Here is a 27,136-nt window from a genome sequence, read left to right on the forward strand (position 1 = left end):
CCCCATCAGAGCCTACACAAGTGTTACTTGAAACAGAACCAGGCACTAGGTGACCACAAGGTTGATCACATCATTTCATGACATGTTGAAATTTGCACAGCTGTTTCCCACATTTCCCTGTTTGCCCTAGATCCCTGAGGTCTATTGACACTATCAGACTTGTGAATGCTCCAAGGAGATTGCTGAAGACAGAATAAACAACACTGTGTGGCCTATGAGCTCTCTGAGGCATCTTCAACAGGACAAGCTGATGATATTCCACAACACACTGCTCCTCAGTGATGGATCTTGCAAAATAATTTATGCATTCATTTTTGAAATAGTTCACTGTAGTTTCCTTTCATATGGGAACATTTGTGATGTGCATTCTCTGAAACGATACAGATGTATTTCATTCATCACATCACTGAATGATTACTCAGAAGGGATGTCTTCTTGATGCACGTCCCAAGGGTGATCATACATTATAATAACAAGATCAACAGGGAAGGTAAATATGCAAGAACTAAAAGGACCTGTTGGCAACATAACTGGCACCTGTGTGATAAGCCTAGCACAAGTCCAAGGTCCTGTGGAAATGGGGCCTTTCCCAGTGCCCTCCTAGGCAGGACCCACCTGTGACATTCCCCAGACAGTGAAAACCAACCAGATGCACTTCTCTGTCCCTGGAGCTAAGTGAGATCTCACTACCTGCCAGGTTTCTGAGCTTACAGAACACAGAGTCCACATGTGGAACATCACCACAGCTCCTCCATGAGAGACCATGGAGAAGGCCTCCTTTGAGAGGGAACCTGAGTGAGGTCAGCAGTATCTGACTCCTCACCTGTATCACCTTGTTCAGTGCAAGAACGTCCATGAGGGCTGGCTTGGGAACCAGGTGCAGAAGGACGTGGTGGTTCCTGCAGCCACTGAAAGACAAAGCTGTTGGCCACGGAGAAGTGAGTCTGAATGTAAGATGCTGGGGTCTTATTTCCAGGGCAGAGGTCAGGAGAGAGAGAGAGTAATCATCAGGATGAAGCATCCAGAATGGATGAACATCGAGGGTGCCCCTCACAGAGCTGGCCTCGTTCACTTAGGAAGTCACACCCAGGCTGAGAAATCATGTGGGGTCCCTGATACATACAGTGAAGAAGGGAGACCTGTGGCGCAATAATATGAAAGTCATCACGCTGTGTGTGTGTAGATGTGAGTTATTGAAGAGTAGAAGTGCAGTGGGATTTGGGCCACATGCAGTGATACTCAGACAGGACCTTCAAGCATAGGAACCTATACTTCTCTCAGCTCCAGGGAAGGGACTCCCCAGTACCTTCATAGGGCCTTCATTGGGGCTCCCAGCTTAGCCACTGGGGTTTAGTAAGGCCAGCTGTCTGTGCAGAGATGTTGAGGCAAATGATGTCCTTGAGGGAGCATTCTGAAGTGAGGGCACAGCCTTCAATTCTAAAATGCCCCTGCCCTGTTAACCCAAAAAGGACCCCCTCTGCAGGGCACAGTCTGGGCAGCAGGCAGCACAGAGGACCCATGAACTCAGAGCTGTTGCCCTGGAGCAGGTGCAGAACGAGATGCAGAGGGGTTTCCTGTGAGGGCCTGGGTCTTCCTCTTTCATGGAAACATCTAAAATAAGAGTGGAATATGGTGACTGTAAATATCCTATTTGATCAGAGCATCTACCAAACTCAAAGCGATGTGAGAACCACAGTTTCTGAGGATATTTTTAGGGTTCCTTTACACATGAATTTCAAGGAACAGAGAACAGAGATTGTTTTATTAACACACTTGATGCAGAATTTTGGAGACACACCCTGAGCCAGGACAGAGACTTTAATGTATCAAGCCCAGAACTGGCCCAGCAGTCTGTGGTTAAGCAAGGGTGTGCCCCTCACAGTAAGCAAACTGTCCTGTGGGGGATTAGTCCTCAGTGGGATGATATATGTCTACACAGAGCTCAGAGGCTGGGCAAAGCAAACATCCTCCAACAGTGATGAGGACTTGGACTCAGTCTTTTGCTGGGCATGGTCCCTGGTCCTCAGTCTTACCTCAGGGGGAGACAAATATGCAAATATGATATAACTCCCTCATGAATATGCATTTATAGAAAATTAATCTAGGTTAAATGCTGTCTGTCTGTGCCTTGAGAACATCACCCACAGCCACGCCTTCCCCTGCAGAGTCCTGCAGAGTCACCATGGACTAGAGCTGGAGAGCCCTCTTCCTGGTGGCAGTGGCTACAGGTAAGCAGTTCCCTTGTCCCTGGACTGAGAAGGGGATCAGGGATAGTCTAGAAGGATATCCAACCTCTGAGGTCTCCTCTCCACAGGTGTCCACTCCCAGATGCAGTTGGTGCATTCGGGGGCTGAGGTGAGGAAACCTGGGGCCTCTGTGAAATTCTCCTGCAAGGTTTCTGGATACACCTGCACCAGCTATGCTATGTTCTGGGTGCGACATCCCCCAGCAGGTGAACTGCAATACATGAGCTGAATCAACACAAACATTGGGAAACCAACGTATGCCCAGGGCTTCTCAGGATTATTTGTATTCTCCATGGACACCTCTGTCAGCACTGTCTACCTGCAAGTCAATGGCCTGAAGTCCGAGGACACAGTTGTGTATTACTGTGCAAAACACAGTGTGATGACTCACATCCTGAGTCTGTCAAAAAACCCTAAGAAGCACAACATCTGGGCTGATCTGAGTAGAGGACAGGGTGATGGGCCTCCTGACTTCCTCCCACACAGTATGGATCCTAACACCAGGACCGGTGTGCCCAGGGGCACATCAAGAATTCAGAAAAGCTTTCAGGAGACCAGATGCACTTCAAGGAAGGGGCAGGGAATTTGCTACTTAAAGCACTCCTGTTATTCCCTATAATTCGTGCAGGGAGCACATTGGCAACCTCCGTGTCATCTGAATAAAAGTTTTTTCATGATGGCCTTACCTGGGAATCTTGGTCAGGGACACGTTGTGGATTTGAATTTAATGACTCCCCTTCAAGTTCTCGGACATCCCTTATTTCTGAACAACAGAAGTGTGCTTGGTGAAAAGTAACTACAAGGCAGAAAAGGATGAATTTTATTCACTTGTCTCTGGGCAAGCATTACAGACATGACATTCTGGGTGCAGATTCCAGGGTTGATAAGTGTTCCAGGTTCCAGCACAGTCTATGACATCATAGTGTTCTTTCTGTTCTCCCTCAGGGTGAGATCCTGAGGACGCTCCTCACCTGAGACCAGAGCTCTGTGAGTGTCCCTTTCCCTGAACCAATACTGATGCCGTCACACATCCGGGAGCAGCGTGGGGACACCCTTGCCAGTGGGAGACCACGTCAAGCCTGCACTATATTCCTGTGAAACTGAACCAATTGCCTCCCATATGGACTCAAAATCCATACAGTCTGGGGTCAGTGTGTGAAATCCCTTCCCTGGACTAGGGCCAAGGTGCTGGCAGGCCTGCCCTCTCTCCAGTGGCTCCAGGGCAGTGCTGTGGACTGAATGAAGCTATTATCTCAAATGCATGTGTAAAAATCTTCCTCCCCAAAGAGGATACTATTAGGAGAGGGGTTTAGGGAGATGCTTAGGTCATGAGGTTGCCCCGGGATGAAGTTAGTGCCTTTCTCAACAAGCCCAGAGAGCTCACTGGACTTCCCACAATGTGAAGGCCCACAAGAATTTCTCTTATATCTACAAAAACGAGGGCCCTCTCGAGAAGGCACCATCCTGCTGTGACCAAATGCAGGTCTGGCTGTCTATCACTTCAAAAGGTAACACTCACGGTGCAGGGGTTGGTATAAAGGAAAGTGGTTTAGTTCTGGTGCTGACAACCAGGAAGATGAGGGTCGGTCTTCTCAAAGGCCATATTAATATTTCAGAACAGGCACAGGTTTTTATAAGAGGGACAAGGCAAGAAAAAGATCATGTGCAGAGTTTGTGGATGTATAGGTAGTGATGTTGTTAGTCCCAATATTGATCTTTAATGTCAGCATCCTGGCACTGTTTGATGTTAGGCAACTTCCTGCAGCTTAGTGATCTTTTTCACTCAAAATCATGGTCAAGGTCGTTTTTTGTCCCAGCAGGAAAGGAAATGCTGCTGGTTGCAAATGGTTCTAATGAAACTCTCAGTATGAGTTTTACAAGTTTATTAGTACACCCTTTTTTGTTTCTTATCCCTAATAATTTATTAGTCACCTCTAGTCCTGTTCCGGGTTGGGTGAATCCAGGGATGGGTCACTGTTTACCATTTATCTAAGGATACAAAAAGGCCTGGAGCAAGCCCTTTAGATCACAGACTATGGAATATGAAGGGGCAGATATGCCCTTTCCTGGGCCAGCACGGGGCACCCAGGTAGGGTCCAAGAGCCTAAGTCTGGCACTTTTTTGTCAGCCTGGTTGTGTTTTGAGAAGCATTCCCTGCTGTCATCCATGCTGGGCTTGATGGTGTCCCTGCCTGGCTTCCAGCCAGTGGGAGAGACTTCCCCACAATCATCTGTGCACTGACAGGCCTGGACCAGCTGAAGAGCCCCATCCACGGAGAGGCCCACATGCAAATCGTTAATGGTAATCTGACAAAGGACACTCTTGCCATCAAAGACACAGAGGCCCCTGTAGGCAACTCCCTCATCTTCCCTCAGCACTCCATAATCATGGGAAACACTTCTTGTTACATCAGCCAGCAGGGGCATGTTCAGGGACCCAAGCCTCCCTCTTTCCTGGGGGTATTAATCCAAGCCAGCTGGGCAAACTGCAAGGCCACCAGGATTCCTAGCATCTTGCAGCCCAGCTTGTGGAAGGCCTCGGCATGCTCGCTGAAAGAGATGATGTCTGTGGAGCACACAAAAGTGAAGTCCAACAGGTAGAAAAAGAGGGTCATGTATTTCCCCCTTTATTCTGAAACCGACACCTCCTGAAAAGTGCCACCCACTACGATGTTGGCCTGGAAGTTCTGGGCTTTCCGACATGAGCGTTTGCAGAGGCCATGACTGAAAACTGTTTGGGGAAGGGTGGGATGCACCTGCAGCAGACTGGCAGAGTCACGTTCTCAGAGACCTCACATTTATGAGGACTTCTTATTCTAATTGTATTTCATGGAAAGTCACACCAGTGTAAAGTTTTTATGCCCTATTTATCATGACTGTCAGTTATTTCTCCATACCTATGAAAATGTTGATGTTCTATGAGTCTTCTTGGGCAATGAAAACCCTGACCTCCTGTAAACCAAAATTTCATCAGTTAAAAGCAGATATACTTTTAGAGTTGCCTGTTGAGCAGATTGTATTCTCCTAGCATGAAAAAGTCAAGTCATAAAGAGCTTTGAAGTATTAACACAATGCATGTGTGCAATGTTCACGGCAGCACAATTTACAACAGCCATGTGCTAGAAACAACCTAAGTGCTCTTCAGGAAATGAGGATTGAAAAACTGGTACTTTCACACAATGCAATACTATGCAGCAGAAAGAAGGAAAGAGCTCTTACCCTTTGTGACAACATGAATGGAATGGGAGTAGATGATACAAGGTGAAATAAGCCAGGCAGGAAAAGAGAAATGCCATATGACCTCAACTATAAGTGGAATTTAATCAATAAATCAAACAAGCATGCATAATAGAACCTGAGACATTAACACAAAGAATGAACTGAAAGTAACTAGAGAGGAGGGGGTATAAGAGGAAGAGAAAGGGAAGAGTTGTCAAGGGACATGTATAAAAATCCCATTACAAAGCCAAAAGGGGATTGGGTTGTGTGTGGAAGGTGGGGTGGGTGGGGCAGGGGAACTGACAGCAGGAAAATAGAGACAACTCGACTTGAACAACAATAAAAAAGCAAAAGAAAAAAAGAAACCAATTCAACCATTATAAAGAAAGGAATGGTTCAACCTAAATTAAAAATCCCTCATAGTATGGATTTGAGTCCTTGTGGATATTTTGAAAATAGACTAATCCAATTTCCAGTTTTCTCAAAGAGAGGAGTGTGATGGTCCAATGTTTTCAGGTGCCATGTAGCTTGTGCCTAAGTTTGGTGATGCTTGTTTCCGCCTATGCTCAGGGGTCCATGTAGGGAGAATAAGTGGAGTTGGTGATCATGTAAAGTCCTCCTTCTTCAGCAACGCTATTATCTAAGACAACTTTAAGTAGAGAGTCCAGAAATTTCTGAATAGTAGCCACCCAGCTGATATTAGCCTTTACCTGCATATTTATAGCATTGGATGAGTTCCTGGAGTTCTCACAGGACCCAAAATGTCTTTAGGTTCCTCCTTGTCATCTTCCAGAACAGAAGTCTTCACATGTCACCTGGAAAGGCAGCCATGAACCTTCTGAATAAAAAGCTTCCAGGCAATGTCTGCACAGGATTGTCAATCCTCTTCAAAGTCATTCTTCATTCTTAAATCTTAGCTGATATCCAGGATCTAGGCATGTCTCTCTCAGACATGACATTCCAGTCAAAATCTTGGTTTATAAAACCACAATTGGAAAATGGCTGTGTGTGTGTTGTTATGAATAAATCAGATTCTTGCTGGATCTATACAAAAAAAATATGGAAATAACAATAGTCAGTCACTGAGTCTCTAAATTCTGGAGGGATCAGGTAGACAGAAACATATAAATGCTGCAATATTGGTTATTAAATATACCAAATTGCTCTATGAAAAATGCAAGTTGTCTTATGTCTGGAAAACAAAAAGATTAAAAGGTAGCATATTTTTGACAAAAGTGACCAAATTACAATCATCTTCAGTCCATCCTCTCCCCTAATCAATTTTATTTGTGTGATTATTTGCAAGTATTTCTATAAATCCTGTTATTCTATAGAATTCTAGCAGTCTTATTTTCCTTCCAAAATAGATTGGAATATTTATTCTCAAGAGACTAGAAATGACGTGGTTATGGATCTCATAACAATGGGATTGAAAAAGTTATTTGTTTTTCTGTAACAACATTTTAAGTTATCTTAAAATTACAAATGAAATTTTAATTATGAATATATGTATATAAATAGAACATAGCTAGTAATTTGTGTTTTACCTAGATAATTCCCATGTAGAATAAGCATATCAAATTGCTCCAAAACTTCTTCTCTCAAAGAAGAAATGTTAAGTCCATGTGACATTCCAGAAACCTGCTGGAATGATCCAAATACAATTTTACATCAGGAAAAAATATGTATATATACACTTTATACATATACTTTTAAAATTATATATAATTAAATGTACATAATTATATATAATTAAATATATATAAATAAAACCCTGGGGCCATGGCTGTTGTGACTCAGGGGATTAAATGCTGGCCTGCAAAACAAAAACTCATCGGTTCAATTCCCAATCAGGGCACATGCTTGGGTTGTGGGTCAGGTTCCCAATGAGGGGGGCTTCAGAGGCAACCACACATTGATTTATCTCCCTCCATTTCTCCCTCCCTGCCTCTGTCTCTAAAAATAAATAAATAAATTATTTTAAAAAATATTAAACCCTGGGAAGATTTTCAACATATTCTACCAAAAGATTGATAGCATTATAAAACTATCCTCAATTATTGGATAGTAATTTACAGAAGGTGACAATATAGGTATCAAACATACCTACAGGCTAGCAAAACTTTACTTCTTTAAGTAAAGAACATGGGTTTTTTAAGTAATCAAGTACCTGATTAACATAATATACCATATAACTACTTTTTAAATTATACTTTTTTCTTCTAGGAAAAGGGAATACCTTTCCTCTTTCAACAGAATGAAGAAAAACCAAACAAAATCTTTTTTACATTATTTTGGTGTTTAGATTCTTTATTCAGTTTAATTCATCATTCAGGTTAACTATATAACTTCTTCCTAAGATCGCTTTCTACAAACTTTCTTTTATTTTAATAGGCTCACTGTGATGTACACAGTCTTTCAGCAATATATATAGTCTCTTTCAGTTGGCCTTAAAAATTCAATCAGCAATGAGTGAATTTTAAATAGAAAAAAATATTTTATTTTTCTTCAACAAGGGTTTTCATAACTTATACTTCTATTATCAAACCATATAATTGCTCTCATATTAATTAGAATTCTTAATTCTTAGAAATCTTGATGTTTTGTGACAATTAAATGTAAGTAATTAAGATTCTTCAGACTGATAGATCTATGAACATTTCATACATTTTAGAAACAGGCCTTTTTTTCCATTGGCAAATTTCAAATTTTCAGGAGATGCATTTCAAATAAAGTACTAGGTGTGCTCACTAACCAATCCAAATCCACTTTCTAGGTTCTTGGTCTTAAAAAAGCAAAAGTAGGCAAATTCCTATCAATTGGTATTTTAGTATCAGCTTACTTCAAAAAAAATATATATATATTTAATGATTTTCACCATTTAATTTAACAAAATCTCAAAGCTCCAAGATGCTGAACTTTGTAAAATTATGCTTATATATGTTAAGTCATATTACATATATATATTTTATATATATATATATAATATATGTATATATTCCTGAAAAGCTTTATTGAAAACGTTTAGTTTAGTTACATCTATTTATTAGTTCTGAAAACTTTATGACAGTTGAAAGTCAATTATTAACCCCAGCCATTTCCTTCACAAAATCTCAAACACATAAATAACATGAATTTATTCTTGCTAACTCAGGCATAACAAATATTTTATGCTAATAATTTTAGAAAATATCAATTAAGTTTAATCTGACTTAATATTATCTTTTACACACATGATCCTGAAAAATAACATTTTTGATAGTTCTTCCTTTTTCCATAGGTACTGACAATATGTTTAATAATGGCAATGAAGACAAGACCTCCTTCTTCTCCTGTGTCCTTGACAACGTCACGGCGGCTGGAGGAGAGCAGGGGAGACGTCAGGCCTGGGTGCAGAGTGGCTTGGCTAAAAGGGGCCGCTTTTTCCTCTTCGCTGTGACAGGTGCTGTCACCCCTGCTATTTCTGCAGCCATGCAGAGTGCAGGGGTTTCACTAGTTTACCCATGGTTCCCAGGACCAGCACAGCTCCCACCCTCCAGGGGGAGGTTCAGAGTGTTCAAAAGACTCATCTCACAGTTCTTCTCTCAGAGCTGACAGTGTGAGAGGGGAGGAGACCTTCAGTTTAAATCCTTTCTGAGTAGAACCTGATGATGTAACAACATGGATGCTTACACCAAATGTATAGTCTATGTATCAGTCACTAACTTCCCAGTCAGGTCACATTCGTATTAGTCGTTGCCTCCCTGCTGTGAGCTGACCAGTCAGCTAAAATGTGACCTCATGGCCTCTATGATGGGACTGAGTTCCAGCTTCCCATTTCCAAACAGAAACAGAACATCTAATATGAAGACAAACCTCAAATGCATGAGGACTCTCCAATTACATCTTATAAAAAGAAAGGCTAGGACATTAGCATGAATGAACTTCACAAGTCGTAAAAGGCACAACGCCCAGATGACAGAGACATAAGTTCTCAAAGACACAGTTGTGTATGACTGTGTGAGAGACACTGGGAGGGGAAGTCAGCCTGAGCCCAGAGACACTTCCCTTGGAGAGACATGAGGGCTGGGCTGCAGGGAGTGCTCAGGACACCAGGGGGCGCTCAGGGCACGGGGACCTCTTTACATCCCTGCAGCACAGAGGCCACCCCCAAGGAGTAGGTGTGGGCCTGGGGGTGAAGGAAGGGGTTTCCCCTGGGAGCAGGGTTTGCTCTCAAAGCTCTCGGCTGCATCCAGGGGCACTGTTTTCTTCTTGGTGACTCTCATTTCCCACATTCTCACTGCACACAGCCACGGGAGACCTGATACTGTTTGCAGTGGAGAGTCCACCCTGTGCCTGAGTCTTTCCCTCCACTGTGCTCCTTTGTGACACTTTTGCACCTTGACAAAGAACCACCTTGTGTGCTCTCCTCTTCCCCATGGTTGGAAATGTTTCCCACATAGTGGGGACCAGCCACATTCAGCCCCCTGTGTATTTAGCTCAGGCTCCGGCCCCCCAAAATATACACAAGATCCTGCATTATCTTCTTCATTCTAACAGACACACTTTGCCCCAAGGGTTTGTGATCCACCCCCTGGACCTTCCCCTCTCAGGTCACTGTCCTCCCTGTCACACATTCAACTCTAGCCCCTCATTGACTGGTTGGTTGTGGAAATGCACCTCATCAGAACCCACTGACACCTACTGGCCAAATTCTCCCTAAATACCACCCTGACCCTGAGCTCCATGGGCCTGGGGCCTCCTCACTCATCCCCAGTCCCCAACGTGAGCAGTCACAGCAGGAGGCTGAATAAGCATGTGCACAGTCACCTGCCCCACCTTCATCTCCTAACGTCCCATGACGGTATCTACCCATCATGATATCCCCTGGACTTTACATTCTGTGAAATTTTGGCTTTTAAATTCTATAAGACTTGCCAATATCACATGGAGGAAATATGTAACTTTAAACATTATTGTGAAATAAAAAAATTCATTTTCATTACTTTCACATTATGTTGTGAAATAATATTTTTAAAGATTTTATTTTTTAGGGAAGGGGAGTGCGGGAGAAAAGGGGGGAGGGGACATCCAAGTGAAACGGTTTCTTTCTCACACACACCCCAAAACTGATGAAAGCCCAGGCATCTACTGTGACCGTGGCCTTATTGTTAACTTGCCAGCGTGAGCCACTCCGGCCAGGGCTACAGTGCTTTTCTGTGGGAAACTCTTCAGATACTGAGGGAGCCTGGCTCCCCTGCCCTGCAGACACAAGCCTCCCTGAGGGAGACAGGATGGTGGGGCTGCAGGGGCTGCTCGGGGCAGCAGGGGACATTGGTGCCACTCAAGGTCGTTCATGAGCACAAGGGAGTTCAGTACCAGCAGGGAGCACTGAGAGCACCAGGGACATCAGTGCTACCAAGATGTACTCAAAACAGAAGGGGACATCAGTGCCACATGGGCTCACCAATGAGCACAAGGGACAGCAGTGTCACAAGGGTTGTTGAGAGCACCAGGGACATCAGTGCCCCCATGGGGTGATCAGGACACCAGGGCATGTTCCAGACACCTGGTAGATCAATGCAACTGAATGGAGGGGTGGCCCTCAGAAGCTGGTTCCTAGAGGGTTTATGGAAAGGTTTCCCTTTAGGGTCATTGACTTCCCCTCTTTTTGACCCTGGGGCAATTCCTGCTTTCCTTTAGGTGTCTGTAACTTCTTCCACTCTCTGCTGCTTCCCAGTAGGAAGGAATGGGGTTCACAGATAAGGCTGCTTTCTCATCTGAGTTTTCATTGCCCTCCTATCCCTGTACAGTCTGCACTTTCTGGCTGACAAACAACACATGTCAGGAATTCTCACTGAGTCCCAACTGACGATGACACCTCACACTCCAGGGCAGCACTGAGCCAACAGTTCTGAACCCATGTTTTCTTCCTCACACAGTACAGAGCTCCCACCATGAAAATGACCAGCCCTAGGCTGCCTGCCCTGTCAGGATCCCTGTCTGCTTGGGAGCAGTGAGCCACTTCCTCTCTGCCACATGGTTGGATATTGATCAATGTGTGATTGCCTCTTGCATGTCCCCTATGAGGGGATGGCTTGCAATCCAAGTTGAACCCTGACTGGAAATTGAACTGATGGCTCTTTAATTAGCACACTAGCACTCAATCCACTGAGCTCCACCAGCCAGGGCTCTGGGAGGGTATTTTATGTCCGTGAACTGGGTGAGGCAGGTTGTCCTTCCTAATGGGTGGGGACCCACCTGACCATTGCTGCAGGGGACCAGTGAGACCCATCTGCCTGAGGGCCTTGGTTTAGTAGCCTCTTCATGAGCTTTGGTCCTGCCTCCAGCTCCCAGGGCACATGGGTTCCTTCTGCATCTCAGGGCTGTGTCCTTGGACTGAACTAACCTTCAGACTCCTCTGTGACCCTTACATACACTTTCTCTTCCATTTACCCTGAACACGATTCCTATCACAGTCTGTTATGTTCTCAGAGCCGCAGGGCAGGGCCTGGATGTGTGCCTCTGTCTCAGGGACTCCAGTCAGAGTTTCATGTGACCCAGAGGAAGACCCTGTTCCTGTCCAATCAAGGGTCCCACCTGCCTTGCCCTTGTCTCACAGGCTGTGTCCCTCCCTCCCCTTTCTCCTCATCCAGCTGCTTCCAGGATGAATGGGAGACCATGACAGAGGACCCAAGATCACCATGGGAATTGTTACTGTTTGTCCCATCTCATCACCACCTCTGGCCATGGGAGTTTCCTGTCCATTTCAGGTGATCACCTGTTGACTCCTTTCACCTGAGTTTGTTGTCTGCCTTTCCTGTGCTGTGGACCCTCCTCCCTGATCAGGAAAATAGCCAAATCACCTATTTCCAAGCAACTATAGGAAACTCAATAGGAAGATGTGTCCCATCCTCACCACAAAATATCATACACCTTTAGAAAGAAGAGAACATTGACAGATGCAAGAACACAGATGTGCCTTGGAGACACAATGCCTGGGGAAATGGGCCACTCTCAACACCACAGTGGCCTTGCGTTTCCAGGTCTGTGGGAGACGGAGGGTCAAGGGCGTGGAGGCAGAGCGTGAAAGGGGTAACTCGTTTGGGGAACAGGAGATGGGGAGTTATTATTTAAAGGGTACTGAGTCAGTGTGGGAAAGAATTCTTGACTTGGAGGGTGACAGGTTTCACAACCTTTTGGATGTATTTAATGTCACTGTGTGCAGTTAAAATAGATTATCCTAGTGAATGTTTGGGGCAAAACCGTCAGAAGCAGTGTGACTGTTCTATGTGTATTTTCAAGATAATGGAATCTGGGAAGAAGGGGAGCCTGGTCCAGGACTCTGGGCTACAGGGATCCTGGGGCTGAGAGTCGTGTGTGATGTGGAGGTGTGGGATCAAGGACAGTGGGGAGTCACATCTTGAGAGGGGTCAGGACATGACAAGGACCCAGGTCCTATTTGAGGGAGATGTGATGTGGGTGGCATATCATTAAGACCCAGCACTCTCTATATATGTAGTCACCAGAATGAGTTGTGTGGACACACGACTCTCCAGGACACTCACCACAACAGGACCATGCCATACAGAATGGACACAGTCTTCTCAGGAGACACTTTGTCCCCATGAATTTCTCTTTGTTGCATCCTCTGAGCACCTAACCTGGTGCAGGAGGAAGAACAACAAGACCTTCAACATGTGCCACTTACCTGGGTTTCAGTCTCTAAAGCTCTTGGAAAACTGTGGCACAGAGACACCCACCTGAAATGGACCTCTCAGCAGCATCGCAGGCAAACGTGACAAGGGGAAAACATGTTCACTCTGAGGGTCCTCGGGGAAGGTGAGGACGCCCTGAGCTATCAAAGTCCCTAAGCAGGGCCTCCGTTGTCCTCCATGTTGGGGAGGAGACAAGAGTGGATTACAGAGCACAAGTGTACACCACTTGTCCAGGTGTGCTGCTTGGTGGATGAAGTGTTCTCACAGCTTCCCTTCCTTGGCATCCACCTCCCTTTCCTTCAAGCTGGTCACAAGGGGAAGGTTCCAGCACTGCTGATGGGATCCCTTAGCCCCTGCAGGGCAGTAGGGCCTTCCCTGTCACAGATGCCACCTTGGTCTCACTTGGCTACACCTCCTCATCATTCTGTCCATTTCTGTTCCCAAAGGGAGGAACTCCAGAGACATTTGTCACATGAGGAAATCTCTTAGCGGGTCCTTATATGTGCTCAGTCTTTCAGATGTGCTCCAGTCCTTGCTGTGCATTGTGAGATGGCAGACACTGCAGTGAGTGGTTTCTGAGGATGGAGGGTGTGCGAGATTAGGCAAGCAAACCTGGTTTTAAGCCTTTACTGGGCTGCTGAGTTTCATCATGTGCTTTACTTCACTTAAGTGATTTACTAAAAGGTACAGCTACTTTGCACATCGGTTTCCATCCATCTGTCACCTTGGCCTCAGGAGCTCCCAGTCCCCTTCCCAGGACATCAGCCTCCAGATCCTCCCTCAGGCGCTCAGGTGAACATGGGCATGGCAGGTTCCAACCTGACCCTCTGTGACCAGGAAGCAGTGCCCGTCCTCCTCATACATCTCAGGACACCTGCTGGCCCAAAGTCAGAGCCTGTGTGTCTCTGGGAGAAGGTGCCTCAAGGGCTCAAGGGGCCATGTGGTCCAGGAACCTGGGGAGCCTCCTGAGATGCTCACCAGTGGGAAGGGGCTGCACTTCCTGGGGGAACTCAGATGAAAGGAAGGACACGGCGTGTGTAACACCTGTTTCAGCTACAGGGCCAGAGCTGGACTTTGGGCAGCAGGTCCTAATCTGTGTCACCTGGACTGTGGAGCTGGACTGAGACAGAGGCTGCACCTGCTCTGTGATCTGCAAGCAAAGAGGTCCCAGGGCGGGCAAGGGAAAGACTATTCTTTACTTTGAAATATTTGTACATGAAAATGTACCTCAAGTTCTTTTTCATATGAACTTATGATTATGCCATCTGGAAAGGATGTGTCTACTTCATGGGTTTCTTTGGACTTAGGAATATGTATAGGTATAAATTAATATATTTAAAGATCCTCTTGAATAATCTATGGAATTAAAATAGTGTGTTCCTTCCCCCAGTAGAGCTTTAAGTGTTAAAGACAGAAAGAAAGGCGGGTGTTTTGGCATGTTTCAAAGTTGACACATATCCCCGCTTCTCTCCCATACCTGACCTATGCCATCCAGTCCAAGAGAAGAAATGTGCTCAGGACCCAGAAGGACAGTGGCCTCACTGTCTCCCCGCTTATGAGAATAGCATCCACCATATGCAAATTTCTTTCTCAGCTCCTTGTTAAATCCTCCCCTGGGCTGTGGGGGCTCACGGTTACCCACTCACAGGGCGCTGAGTCACTGGGGGAGCCAGACCTGCGTGTAGAATAAGATGAAACTGCTGGGCCTCCTCCTGTGCCTGCTGACATCCCCTCAGGGTGAGTTTCTGAGATGTCAGATAAATGTCTATGGGACAGTGGTGACTGCATGTGACTGACATGGACCGATGCTCTTTGTCCCCAGGTGTCTGGTCCCAGGTGCAGCTGCAAGAGTCAGGCCCAGGACTGGTGAAGCCCTCGCAGACCCTCACCCTCACCTGCACTGTCTCTGGTGACTCCATTACCAATAGTAACTGGTGGAGCTGGATCCGCCAACCCCCAGGGAAGGGGCTGGAGTGGATCGGGAGAATAAATAGTGGTGGAAGCACTCACTACAGCCCGTCCTTCAAGAGCCGAGCCTCCATCTCCACAGACACGTCCAAGAACCAGTTCTCCCTGCAGCTGAGCTCCATGAGCACCGAGGACACAGCTGTGTATTACTGTGCAAGAGACACAGTGATGGGAAGTCAGCAAGAGCCCAGACACAAACCTGCCTGCAGGAAACACAGATTCCGGGCTGCAAGGGGTGCTCAGGACACAAGAGGAAGCCATGGAAACCTACACTGTCATGGTCCACAGACTGACATGCTACAACCAATTTTCTGGCTCCACTATTCCTGCATCATCACCTGCCTCTGCTCCTGGCGATACATTGGTCCAATGTCCACTCTGTCACTACCCTCGAGGCTTCAGGTAGTGCTCTCTGAGAGGGGGACCTGTACTCTGTAGGTCAGAGAGACCCTCCACCCCAAAATTAGGTCAGTATTGGCTACACTGAGTGCAAAAGGGAACCCTAGGTCTGAACTTCCCCAGGAAGTCCTGGATCTTCTCACCATGGCCTCTGCAGGTTCCTGGTGCTGGTTGGATAGGAAACCACAAGGCTGGGCTCTCTCCAGTCCTCACATCAGTCGTGTTTGCTTTTCTTCTGTCAACAAAGTGCATCCGTCATTGGGAGGATGAGTGGGGATCCTTCCACTGAACCAGGAATTGGGGAGAGAGGGGGCCTGGGGTTATTACCAGGAAAAGTTTCAGTGTATGTGTGGGCTTGTGTCAGTTTTTCCCTGTGATTTATTGAACAGTAGAAGGTTATTGGCATGAGGACCATGTGTAGGGATCCACATATGGGACTTTCAAGAAGAGCCTGTGGACTTTAGTGCCCCTCCAAGCCACTGAGAGCTTCTGGACTCAGGGCTGTGAGCTGAGTCAGTTCATCTGGCAGCTCCAGCAAAGGGGCTCCCTGGTGTCTGCACAGAGCCCCGTGTCGGAGCTCCTGCAGTGTCACTGGCATTTACTAAGGACAATTCACTTTATCCTGACTTGTCTAAGCACATGGTGTCTCTGAGGTAACATCCTGAGCTCAGGGATCAGTTTTCAACTCTGTGATCCAGACACTGAGAAGTCCATGCCATGTCTGGCCAGATAGGACCCTCCCTTGTGGGGAGGGGGTTGAACACTAGGTGGCATGTAGGGCCCATGATCTCAGGGAAGCTGTTTCAGCAGAAGGTGGAAAGGGAATGAGGAGGCATGTGCCCTGAGGGCCTGGGTCTTCCTGAATTTATTTATATATATATCCCTCTAGAAGAAGGGTTGGACTGGGTGTGACCCTAAATACCTATCCGTATCAGAGCATTTACCAAACTGAATAAGACAAGGGAGCCACAGTCAGTGGGAATATTTCAATGGCTTCTTTGTGTCAAGGTTATCAAATCAAATGACAAGGTTATATATCTGATTTTTCTGCAATTGACAAAGAAGTTTTCTTCTCTAAAACAACATTTCAAGATCTTAAATTTACAAATGAAATTATATCAGAACCTTTTATACACTTGCAGATTTTTATGTAATATCTAAACATCCATTTTAATAATGAAAGAAGTTTGAATTAATAGAACATAGCTATTAATTCTTCATCAGACACAACTTCCATTTTACACAAAGAGAAAGGAGAAATCTCTAGAAAAATAATTAAATGAAAGAGAGACAAGCATATCAAATAGGCCTAACCCTTTCAAAAATTCTCCTCCATGCAAAGAAATTATGAATCCACATGGAATTCCAGGAACTCATTGGAATGGCACAAAGCCAGTTTTAGATCAACAAAAAGTCTCTTAAAAGTTAAACGGGCAAGTTTATAAAACCTATTTGACAAAATTAATACATATCATTAAGAAAAATATTAACTTACTAGAAATTTATTTCCACAATGTAAAAAATGAGGTATCAAACATAGATAAAAGAGAGCCCATTTTTAGGTCTACAATACAGAATATGTGTTTTTAATTATCGAGTAACTTATTAAGATTCTATAACACATTAATATTTATAAAAATTATAGAATCCAGTTTTTCTATGCCAAAGTGAAAATGCGTTTCCCTTTTAATAGACTGAGGAAGAACTAAACAAAGTTTCATTAGCATACTTTTGGCATTTATAACCATTTACCTAATTTAACTCATGATACAGCTCAACTATATACTTTCCTACCAAGATTTCTTTTTATAAACATTTAATTTCATAAACTGTGGGGTACAGTTTTTCTTGTTGTACACATTCTCTTTTAACTTAGTTTTTCAAATTCATTCAGAAATAACCAATCTGAGAGTAAGTTATTGTCCTCTATTTCTCTAATAAGAGTTTCATACCTTCTATGGTCTCATGAAATCATATAATTCCTTTCCAGCTTAATTAGAATTCTTTAATCTTAGAAACCATGATTTAGAGTGAGAATTAAAAGCAGCATTCTTTATTGATATTTTTTTCAACATTACATAACTTTTAGAAACAGTCTCCTTCCCCCAATGACACATTCATATTTTCAAGAGGAATATTTCAAATAAAAAACAATGCATATTTATTGAGAGAACCAAATCCACACTCTACCTTCTCTGCATTAAGAAGCCAGAGTAGGAAACTCAGATCAATTAACACCTTAGTAATATGCTACTTCAAATTATCAAGATATTTAATAATTTTCACCATTTAATCTAGCAGTTCTCCAAAGTTCCAAGCCACCAAAGACTTGGGGAAACTATATACATATGGAAATCTTTATTTAAAACTGTTTCATTGGTGGGACTTCAAGATGGTGGAGGAGTGAGTAGAAGTCACACTGACCTCAGGACCAATCTGGAATTAAAGCTGAATTGTGGAGAAATCACCTGGAAAACAATTGAACAATAGCAAGAGTGTAACCTTATAACCTCAGAGAGACAGAAGAAACAGCTTTGGCAGCACATAACTGGTACAGAGTGCAGTAGTGGTTTGAGAAGGTGGAATAGGTACCCACGGGCAGCAGTGCATCAGAGGGATATTGAAAGGGCCAGTTGGATTCCTCTGAGAAGAGCAGGGTCTAAGCCATAAGCAGGGATCTCCAGCCTACAGCACCAAAGCCCAAAAAGCACCCAGATAACAGCCATCTGTGAAAAGAGGCCATGTGCTCCCTGCCATAGAAAGGCAGCTGGAGATACAGGGAGCCATGTAAAGGGCCAATACAAAAATTTGTAGTGAGAGCCACTTAAAATGGGCTCTAGCAGAGAGGGTTGCAGAGTGGCCAGGAGTCGCCTGAGGAGAGACTGCAGAAGGAGGCTTGGGAGAAAGAACTGAGAAAGTAGACAGTGGGGTCCCAGTGCTGAATTACCTCCCATTTGGCAGTGGCCATTTTGCTCAGGCAGACAGCTCCCCCAAGTATCAGCAGAGTGAGAAGTCACATTAGCCACACTCACAGGAGGTTTGGACTCGGCCAAGAATTATAGAGGCCTGGGTGCTGAGTACACTGCAGAAGTCCCAGATAGTAGATCTCTGGTTAAAATGGACTTTCAGTGCTCTGGAGACACTTAAGAAGGTTCTGGTAATAGAGGTATTAGGGGAATAACTGAGGGAGTGTCTAGGGCAATGCCCATGCTGACTCCGCATCCATGCAACGGCGGCCATGATGCTCAGGCAGACCAATCCCCTGAGTGGCAGCAACATGAAAGGACACAATAACCACACCCATAGGAGGGGCTCTTCCCTGCACTGTGGTGCCTAAGCCTGTCTTCTCAGGACAGAGTGACTACATTAAAAACTGCAGAAGACAGATACAGACAGCAGATTCCTGGAAGTCTCTTCAGGACTGCCTAAGGTCAGACAGGGTTAACAGCTGACATCATCAGAGATAGAACCAGAAATTAAAAAAAAAAAAAAAAAAAGAAAGAAAGAAAAAAGGAATGGTCTCTTACCATAGAATCATACATCACAAAGTCAGGAAGTCAAGACAGATCAATTTAAGAAGCAGAAGCAAAAGAGAAGAGTTTCAAAAATAATGGGAAGACAAAGAAACACCCCGCCCCAAGCAAAGAGAAAGGATAAATCTCCAGACAAATAATTAAATGAAAGACAGACAAATAAACTATTAGATACTGAGTTCAAAACAAATGTTCTAATAAAGCTTAGTGATTTCAGAGAAAATACAAAAAGAACTACAGGGAAAATATGAGGAACGTATCATGAACAGTATCAGCACGAAAAATAGACATGGAAACTATCAATAAGAGGCCAAAGGAAATGAAAAATTCAATATCTGAATAGAAGAATGCAGCCGAAGGAATCAAAGGAAGCTCGATGAAGCAGAAGATCGAATCAGTGAGCTGGAGGATAAGATACAAAAAAGCTCCCAGAAAGAACAAGAAAATGAGTAAAAGACTCAAAAAGAATGAAGAGACATTGAGGTAAATGCGGGACAACCTGAAATGTAATAATATGCATATAATATGGATACCAGAAGAAGAAGAGGAGCAAGAGATGGATAACATCCTTGAAAAAGTAATGAAGGAAAACTTCCCTAATTGTAGGACAGAAAAACTCACACAAGTCCAGGAAACACAGAGGGTCCCATTTGTGAGAAACCCAGTAAGACCCACTCCAAGACACATCATAATTAAAATGACAAATATCCAAGACAAAGAGAGAATCCTAAAGGCAGCAAGGGAGAAAGAGCTCACTTCACAACAGAAACACTGCGAACCAGAAGGAATGACAAGAAATGTTCCAAGAAATGAAAAGTGAGGGCCTACAGCCAAGACTACTCCACCCAGTAAGGCTCTCAACTAAAATGCGAGATGAAGTAAGGAGTTTCCTAGGAAAAGAAAGCTAAAATAATGCAACAATAACAAACCAGCACTAGGAGATATGGTTATGAGACTTAAAGAAAATGAATGAGAAAGAGAGGACCATAGGTACAAAGGGAAAATATTAGTAAGTACCTATCAATAATAACTTTAAATGTAAATGGATTAAATGTCCCAACTAAAAGACATAAGATTGTTAAATGCATAAGAAAGCATGACCCACACTTACGCTGCCTACAAGAGATCCACGTCAAAACCAAGGACCTACCTAGACTGAAAGTGAAGGGATGGAAGAACTATTATAAGCAATGGACAGGGGGGAAAACAAAAGCAGGGGTAGCTATACTTATATCAAGCACAATAGATTTCAAAACAAGACAATAAAAAGAGACCCAGAAGAATACTTTATAATACTCAAAGGAAGAATTCATTAAGAAGACTTAACCATTGGAAACCTATATGTACCCACCATAGGAGAACCCAATATATAAGGAAAATCTTGGAGGGCCTCAGGAAAGATATAGACTGTAACACACTGTATACGCTTTTAACACCCCCCTGTCAACAATGGATAGATCTTCCAAACAAACAATCAACAAGGATATTGTGGAACTGAATGATTCATTAGATCAAATGGATTTAACTGACAAGGGACAATCAATAGGATTTTCCAAACACCCCTTCCTCCTCTCCATAGTTGTCCACTCCCGGGTCCATCTGGTGAGCTGGAGTCTGAGAGGAGGAATCCTGTCGTCTCAGGGAAGGCCTCCTGCAAGGCTGCCAGATTCATCTCCACAAGTTATGCTGTGTGACAGGCCCCTGGACAAGGCCTGAAATATAGGGGCTTGATCATCACAAACCCTGGAAAACTCAGAATTCTATTTCTTCTTCATACCCCTGTCACCATGGCCTAACTGTAGAATCATTAATTTGATGTCCTTGGACACTGCCATGTGTTACTATGTAAAAGATTCAGTGGATGAACCATTTTCTGAGTGTGTCACAAACCTTAAGAAGAGAGATGATTGGACTGGGCTGAGGAGATGACAGGGCAATGGACCCCTTGATTTCCTCACACACAGGCAAGGTTCTGAGACCAGGACTGATGCTGCTAGGGGGACACCAGAAATTCAAGGATATGTTTCAAGAGACCAGATGCACTGAAATGAACTGGCAGGGAAGATGATCCTCAAAGAACCCCTGTTACTTACTGTGATGTGTGCAAGGGCCCATTGGGAACCTCCTTGTCCCCTAAATGACGGATGTTCATGGAGGCAACTCCTAAAAATGTGGGGCAGGTTCAGGTTTTGGGATTCAGACTCTAGAGAGTGCCCAGAAAGGCTAAGACATCCCATATTCATGAACAATGGAAGTTTTCTTGGGGTAATGTAAGTACATGGAAGTCAAGTATGAAACTTTATTTCCTTGTCTCTGGCAAATCACCTTAGAGATGATGTTCTAGCCATAAAGTCAAGGACTGACAGGTGTTCCAGGTTCCAGCACAGTCTATGACATCACCGCATTCTTTCAGTTCTCACTCAGGGAGAGACTCTGAGCAGTCTCATCCCCTAAGAGCACAGCCCCACGCCTGTTCCTCTCCATGGGCTAGACTAATGGTCATCACATAGGAGGGAGCTGGGGTTTCTCCGGGGAGATCTCATGACACTTGGGTGAATGGTAATTGATTGCCTGGACTATAATCTGCTGAAACTGTTTCAGTTTCTTACTTTTAGGTCTCAGGAGAGAACTTGTCTCTTCTGGGTCCCCCTGAACAGGTTACAACCATCTGTAGTTGAAGTGCCTGTGCCAGTGAGACCTAAGAGAAAGCTGCTTCCTTTAGGAGAACATGTCACTTGGTAGGCAACTTACCAAACAAGCTCAGTTCCATCAGGGAGATGGAACATTCAGGCAAGTAGAGAAAGCTCTGCATGACTTTCAATCTCTGATGTATCATCTTAATGGTTTGAAACAGACATTTTGCTGCATTTGTTTCATTGCCCCTATGGCCGAGTCTGTTTTTATAGACGATGTGTTATTTGATAGGGAATAAGTGTGTCCCCAGTTTATCTGAGGCTCCTGTGGAGAAATACTGATGGGCTGTAAGATGTGCAGAGGAGCCCCTGGGTCCCTCCTTCATCTTCTGAGTCTCCATTCCAGGTCACCAGATTCCTCTGTGCCTTTTTATGTTCATTCCTTTTTCATATGCCTGTAGCTGGGCAACTGAGCCTTCTGCCTTGGTGAAATTCTGTACCTGACCTTTCATTCTTGCTCTGATTTGCAATTGTGTATAGGGTTGGTATTCCCTGATGGAGTAGGGCGTGTATCCTAGAGGACTCAGAGTGTGTTACTAATATCAGTATTAAAGAAGAAGGTATAATAATTTAGTGTTCAATTCTGTTCATAAGTGAAAACAAACATTGAAGACATTTCACTGAAGTAGAGATTAATGTCGAAAGCTCTACAGTACAGAGTCTATTGAAACATAACTCCTCTTTTTAGAATCACCCTTATTTGTATCAAAAAGCCAATCTAAGACTCATTTATTTACTGCACTAAGTTCAATTTCCATTCAGCCTGCTTATTTGCTTAAAAATAAAAGGAACAACAATTGATTATATAGGCTCTCCTAAATGTACTTTTCTGGAATCATAAGGATTTGCAAGATGGCGCTTTAATTATCCCCATGGGGCACTAAAGCCAAGCCACTCATTTGCTATTAGACTTTACCTACAATGATTAAACTTTAGCTATAAGCATTATTTATAAGTATAAATTTAGCTATAAATTATACAGTGAGTTCCTTACATTCTTGAGCCCCCCCCTCCCAATGTCTTGAGGTTCTCCCTTGCCACTTCTCAGAAAAACAACCTCCACCCCTTGCCTGGGAAGACTTCCATGAGCCTTCTGAGAAAGCAAGTCACCAGGTTTTTACTCTATTCCAGAGAGATCAAACCAGGAGAAAAAATATAAATGTCTCAATATGACTCACTAAAATGTAAATTACCCTACTGCTTTATGAAAAAAGCAAGGGTTCTTATGCCTGAAAATCAAATATTTAAAAAATTAGTACTGCTTTCAACATAAGTAACAAAAATACAGCAATGTTCAGTTTATTCTGTCCTATAATTAATTTTGATTATTTGCTAATATTTCTATAAATCCAGCTATTCCATGAAGTTCTCATAATTCTTAGCTAATTCAAAGAACCATGATAAATATTTATTCTCAGAAATAAGAATTCAAAATATGTCATATCCATTCCATCAACCTTTCTGAAGATATAACATCTGTAAATATATCAAGTACAAACAATGACTGTCCCTAAACTACAGAAAAACAAAAAAACAAAAAAACTTGAACTGACATGGGTAGAGATCCAATTATTATGAGGTTGGCTAAGAAATTTTCTCTTTGTAACAACACTTAAAGATATGTTAACATTAAAATGAAATTATATCAGAACTTCATGGACTCTTGGAGATGCTTATATACCTTTGATTTTCAAATCCTACAGTATTTTTCTAACCTAATTACAATCCTTAAATCTTAGAAACAACACTTTATAGTGTTAATTAAAACAAATTAGCACTCTTTATTGATACTCTTATGAACATTACATAACTTTTAGAAACAGTTTTTTACCCAATGATAAACACATGCATATTCTCAAAAGAAGTATATGACAAAAAGAACGGGACATATAACTGATCCAAAGTAACAGTCAAGCTTCTCTGCATTACAAAGCCAAAGTAGGGAACTCGGATCAATTATCATGTTTAATTAACAAATTATCTAGATATTTAAGAATTTTCACCATTTTACCTATCAGAATCCCAAAGTACCAAAAACGAAGGACTTTGGAAAACTATATACATATGAAAACCTTTATTTAAAAACTTCTAATTTTAACTCACCTTATTGATTAGATCTTCTCAATTATGAAATGCTTAAGGCAATCATTATCCAAGTCATTTTCTTGAATAACTCCGTAACAGAAAAAAAATAACATGAATTTCATAATATTAATTATTTTTTTCTGCAGGCCGATCATAATGAAAACCAATATTTCAGATAGTTATTTTTATCAAGCATATCAACAGTATTATTAATTATAGTAATGGTGGCCAGATTGTCTTTTTTATTTGCCTTTGGCTACTTTTCATAAGCTGGAGGAAAGGTGGAGAAATATCAGGCTGGAGTAGGGAACAGCTTGACTTAAAAGTGTCTTTTTTCCTCTTCACCTGGAAATGGGTCTGTTGTCTCTTCTGTTTCTGCACCTGTACAGAATTTGGGGGTGGAATTAATTTTCCCAATAGTCCCAGGACCACCGCAGCTCCCACCTCTCCAGGGGGATGATTCAGAGTGGTTAAAGGTCTTCTCTGCCCCTTTTCTCCATTCTGAGCTTACACTCTGGGAGGGGAGTGCGTCCTTCCCCCTCCCCTAGAGCTATCAAATTTTTTCCCCCCTCTGGGTAGGATCCTTATGAAGTAACAACATGAAAGCTTGTACCAAACAGATCTTATTCCAATTATCAGACCTTTGACAAAACAGTTTTCTTTAGCCATTGACTTACAGCTGTAACATGACCAGTCAGCTAAAATGTGAGATCCACTGGTGGGAGACTGACTGAGTTTCCTCAGTGGTGGGAAAGTGACTGAGCCACCCATTTCCACGCTGCAACAATACCAACATGTTATGGAAAAGTAAACCTCCAGCAAAAAGTACTCTCAAATGAATCCTCTAAAAAGGGGGATAAGTCATTAGATCGAATGATCTTCATGATTTTTAAATGGCACAACACCCAGATGACAAAAGAAGAAGATTCTCTTGGTGAACAAGAGAGCAAGAACAAGCCAAGTCCTTGAAAGCAAACAGAGAGCAACTGTAGCTAAAGTTTTGCATTTGACAGGCTGTAGCTCACACAGACTCCCCAACAGAACAGATGAGGGCTTTCAACCACAACAGATAATCACACCCCAGAAATTCATATACTAGAATACCAAAGTACCTTCAAATCCCACACTACAGAAAGGGGATTTGTCTTAAACCTCAGTGAACTGCGACTACTGTCATGCGGCACCTATTGATTTCTATAGAATTACAGATGCTTCAAAGAATACACGTGGTGATTCTGAGGTCTCATGCTTTTGAACACACAGGACTTAACCCAGTTTGGAGTCCATCAACTCCCAGAGGCCCATTTCCTTCCCAAAACAAAGTGTTTAAAGGCAGCTGATTCCTGGAGAGGAATAGTAGGTAGTCACTGTGATAAGAACTCAAGGCAGTTTCTGGGTAAATGTCTGCAATCCTTGCCCTGGGACCAGTCTCTCACAAGAAACTGACATCGCAGACAGGAAAACACGGGTCTTGCTGGCTGGGACATATGGTCTTTTCCATTACTCCAAAAAAGTTAATGAAAGGAAGATCTTGTCGCAAGGTCCTTAACCTCTCACTGCAAGCAGGAGGATTTATAAGGAGGAAGAGAGACAAGGAGAACAAAGATATCAGGGGAGAGGCTGTGGATGTGCAGGTAGTATCCTTGCCAGCCCTGACAAGGATCTATAATTAGAATACTATTGGTTGTTGTCCTCTTATGTGAAGCAGGAAGGGGTACAAGCAGCTGGTGTGCTGACAGAAACCCCACATTTCCTGGTCATATCTGAGCGAGTGACTACAAGAAATGGAGACTTTTTTCCCCCATAAACACTCAGCTTCTTGGTGTGGGCAGAGAGTCGAAACCAATAGGTTTTCATGAGGACTGGATCTTCACCAGGTCAATAAAAAAATACTGTTTTTAAAAAAGAATCTGAGAACCAAGACGGCAGAGGAGTGAGTGGAAGTCACACTGACCTCCTCCCAGGAACAATCTGGAATAACAATTAAATTGTGGAGAAATGACCTGGAATGAACAACTGAGAAATAGTGAGAGAGGAGCATTGTAACCTCAGAGACAGAAGAATTGGCTTTCGTGTAATCTAACTGGTAAGAAGTGTGGTCAGACTCGAGAAGGCAAGCTGGGCACCCATGCTGGTGGCAGCACCAGAAGGATATTGAAACAGCTGGTTAAATGCCCCTGAGAAGAGTGGGTTCTAAACCAAAAGTGAGAATCTCTAGCCTACAGCACCAGAGTCCAAAAAGTACACAGAAAACAGCCAGCTACGAAATGCAGCAGGGTTGCTCTCTGCCAGACAGGCAGCCAAAAATGCAAAGAGCCTTTGAAATGGCCAATGCCAAATTTTTATTTGCAGCCATTTAACTGCTCCCTGACAAAGGCAGGGGCAGAGTGGGTTAGAGATGCCTGAGGAGAGACTTTGGGAAAGGAGACTTTGGGGAGAGAATTGAGAGAGTAGCTGGCAGGATGTCGGTGCTGACTCACCCCCCGTGCGGCAGCAGCCATCTTGCACAGGTAGAGACCACTCCCCCTGAGTTGCACTAACATCAGAGGAACCTACAGCTCCACCAAGGTGGAATTCCAACCAGTCCCGTGCTGTCTAAGCCACCTGCTGAGTGCAGAGTGGCAGTCACAAAGTGTAGATCCCTTGCTAAAGGGAGTGCAGAGAGGTCTGGAGACACTTAAGGAGAGACTGGGGACAGAGGAACTGGGGGTAAAACGGATGGAGCAGCCAGTGGAATCCCAGTGCAGACTCCTCCCGTATGGCTGAGGCATTAGAGAACCCAAAAACCCCTCCCTCAGGATGGACTTTGCCCCACCCTGAGCTGTCTAAGGCACCCTGCTGAGTGCAGAGTGACTAGATTAACAACTAAAGGAGGCAGCCACAAACAGCAGATTACTGGAAGTCTCAAACAGACTGCCTAAGGTCAGACAGGGACAACATCTGACATCATTAGAGGCAGATCCAGAAAGCAAAAAACAGTGGTCTCCTACCATAGAACTTCACACCACAAAGTCAGGAAACCTAGACAGATCAATTTAAGAAGAAAAAGCAAAAAAGAAGAGCCTCACAAATAATAGAAAGACAAAATACCCTCCAGTTGAAGTGAAAGAAGGAATCCCCACAATGAAAACAAAATGAAAGAGAATCAACACGACTATCAGATATTGAGTTCCAAACAACAGTCCTAATAAAGCACTATGAGCTCAGTGGGCTCAGAGAGAATTATTAAAAACTACAGGGAAACTATGGGGAACTTACTGCAAACTATATCAGCATGAAGGACATAGAGATTATCAA

The 27,136-nt window shown here is 43.6% G+C and overlaps 1 pseudogene and 1 gene segment (V, D, J or C); one reads left to right on the forward strand and one right to left on the reverse strand.

The window, feature by feature from the left end:
- Nucleotides 1–4,279: 4,279 nt before the first annotated feature.
- On the reverse strand, nt 4,280–4,967 carry LOC129076106 (peroxiredoxin-2-like; annotated as a pseudogene).
- A 9,850-nt stretch (nt 4,968–14,817) lies between these two features.
- On the forward strand, nt 14,818–15,304 carry LOC129076107 (immunoglobulin heavy variable 4-4-like; the record flags this gene model as incomplete). The annotated part of the segment is given in 2 exon segments: nt 14,818–14,898; nt 14,984–15,304. Coding segments are annotated over 2 exon segments (367 nt in total), but the record flags the coding sequence as incomplete, so codon positions are not given.
- Between the last annotated feature and the right edge of the window lie 11,832 nt (nt 15,305–27,136).

The sequence above is a fragment of the Pteronotus mesoamericanus genome, unplaced genomic scaffold (assembly GCF_021234165.1).
Source record: "Pteronotus mesoamericanus isolate MK-2021 breed Mesoamerican mustached bat unplaced genomic scaffold, CSHL_Meso_final contig_565, whole genome shotgun sequence".
NCBI lineage: Eukaryota > Metazoa > Chordata > Mammalia > Chiroptera > Mormoopidae > Pteronotus > Pteronotus mesoamericanus.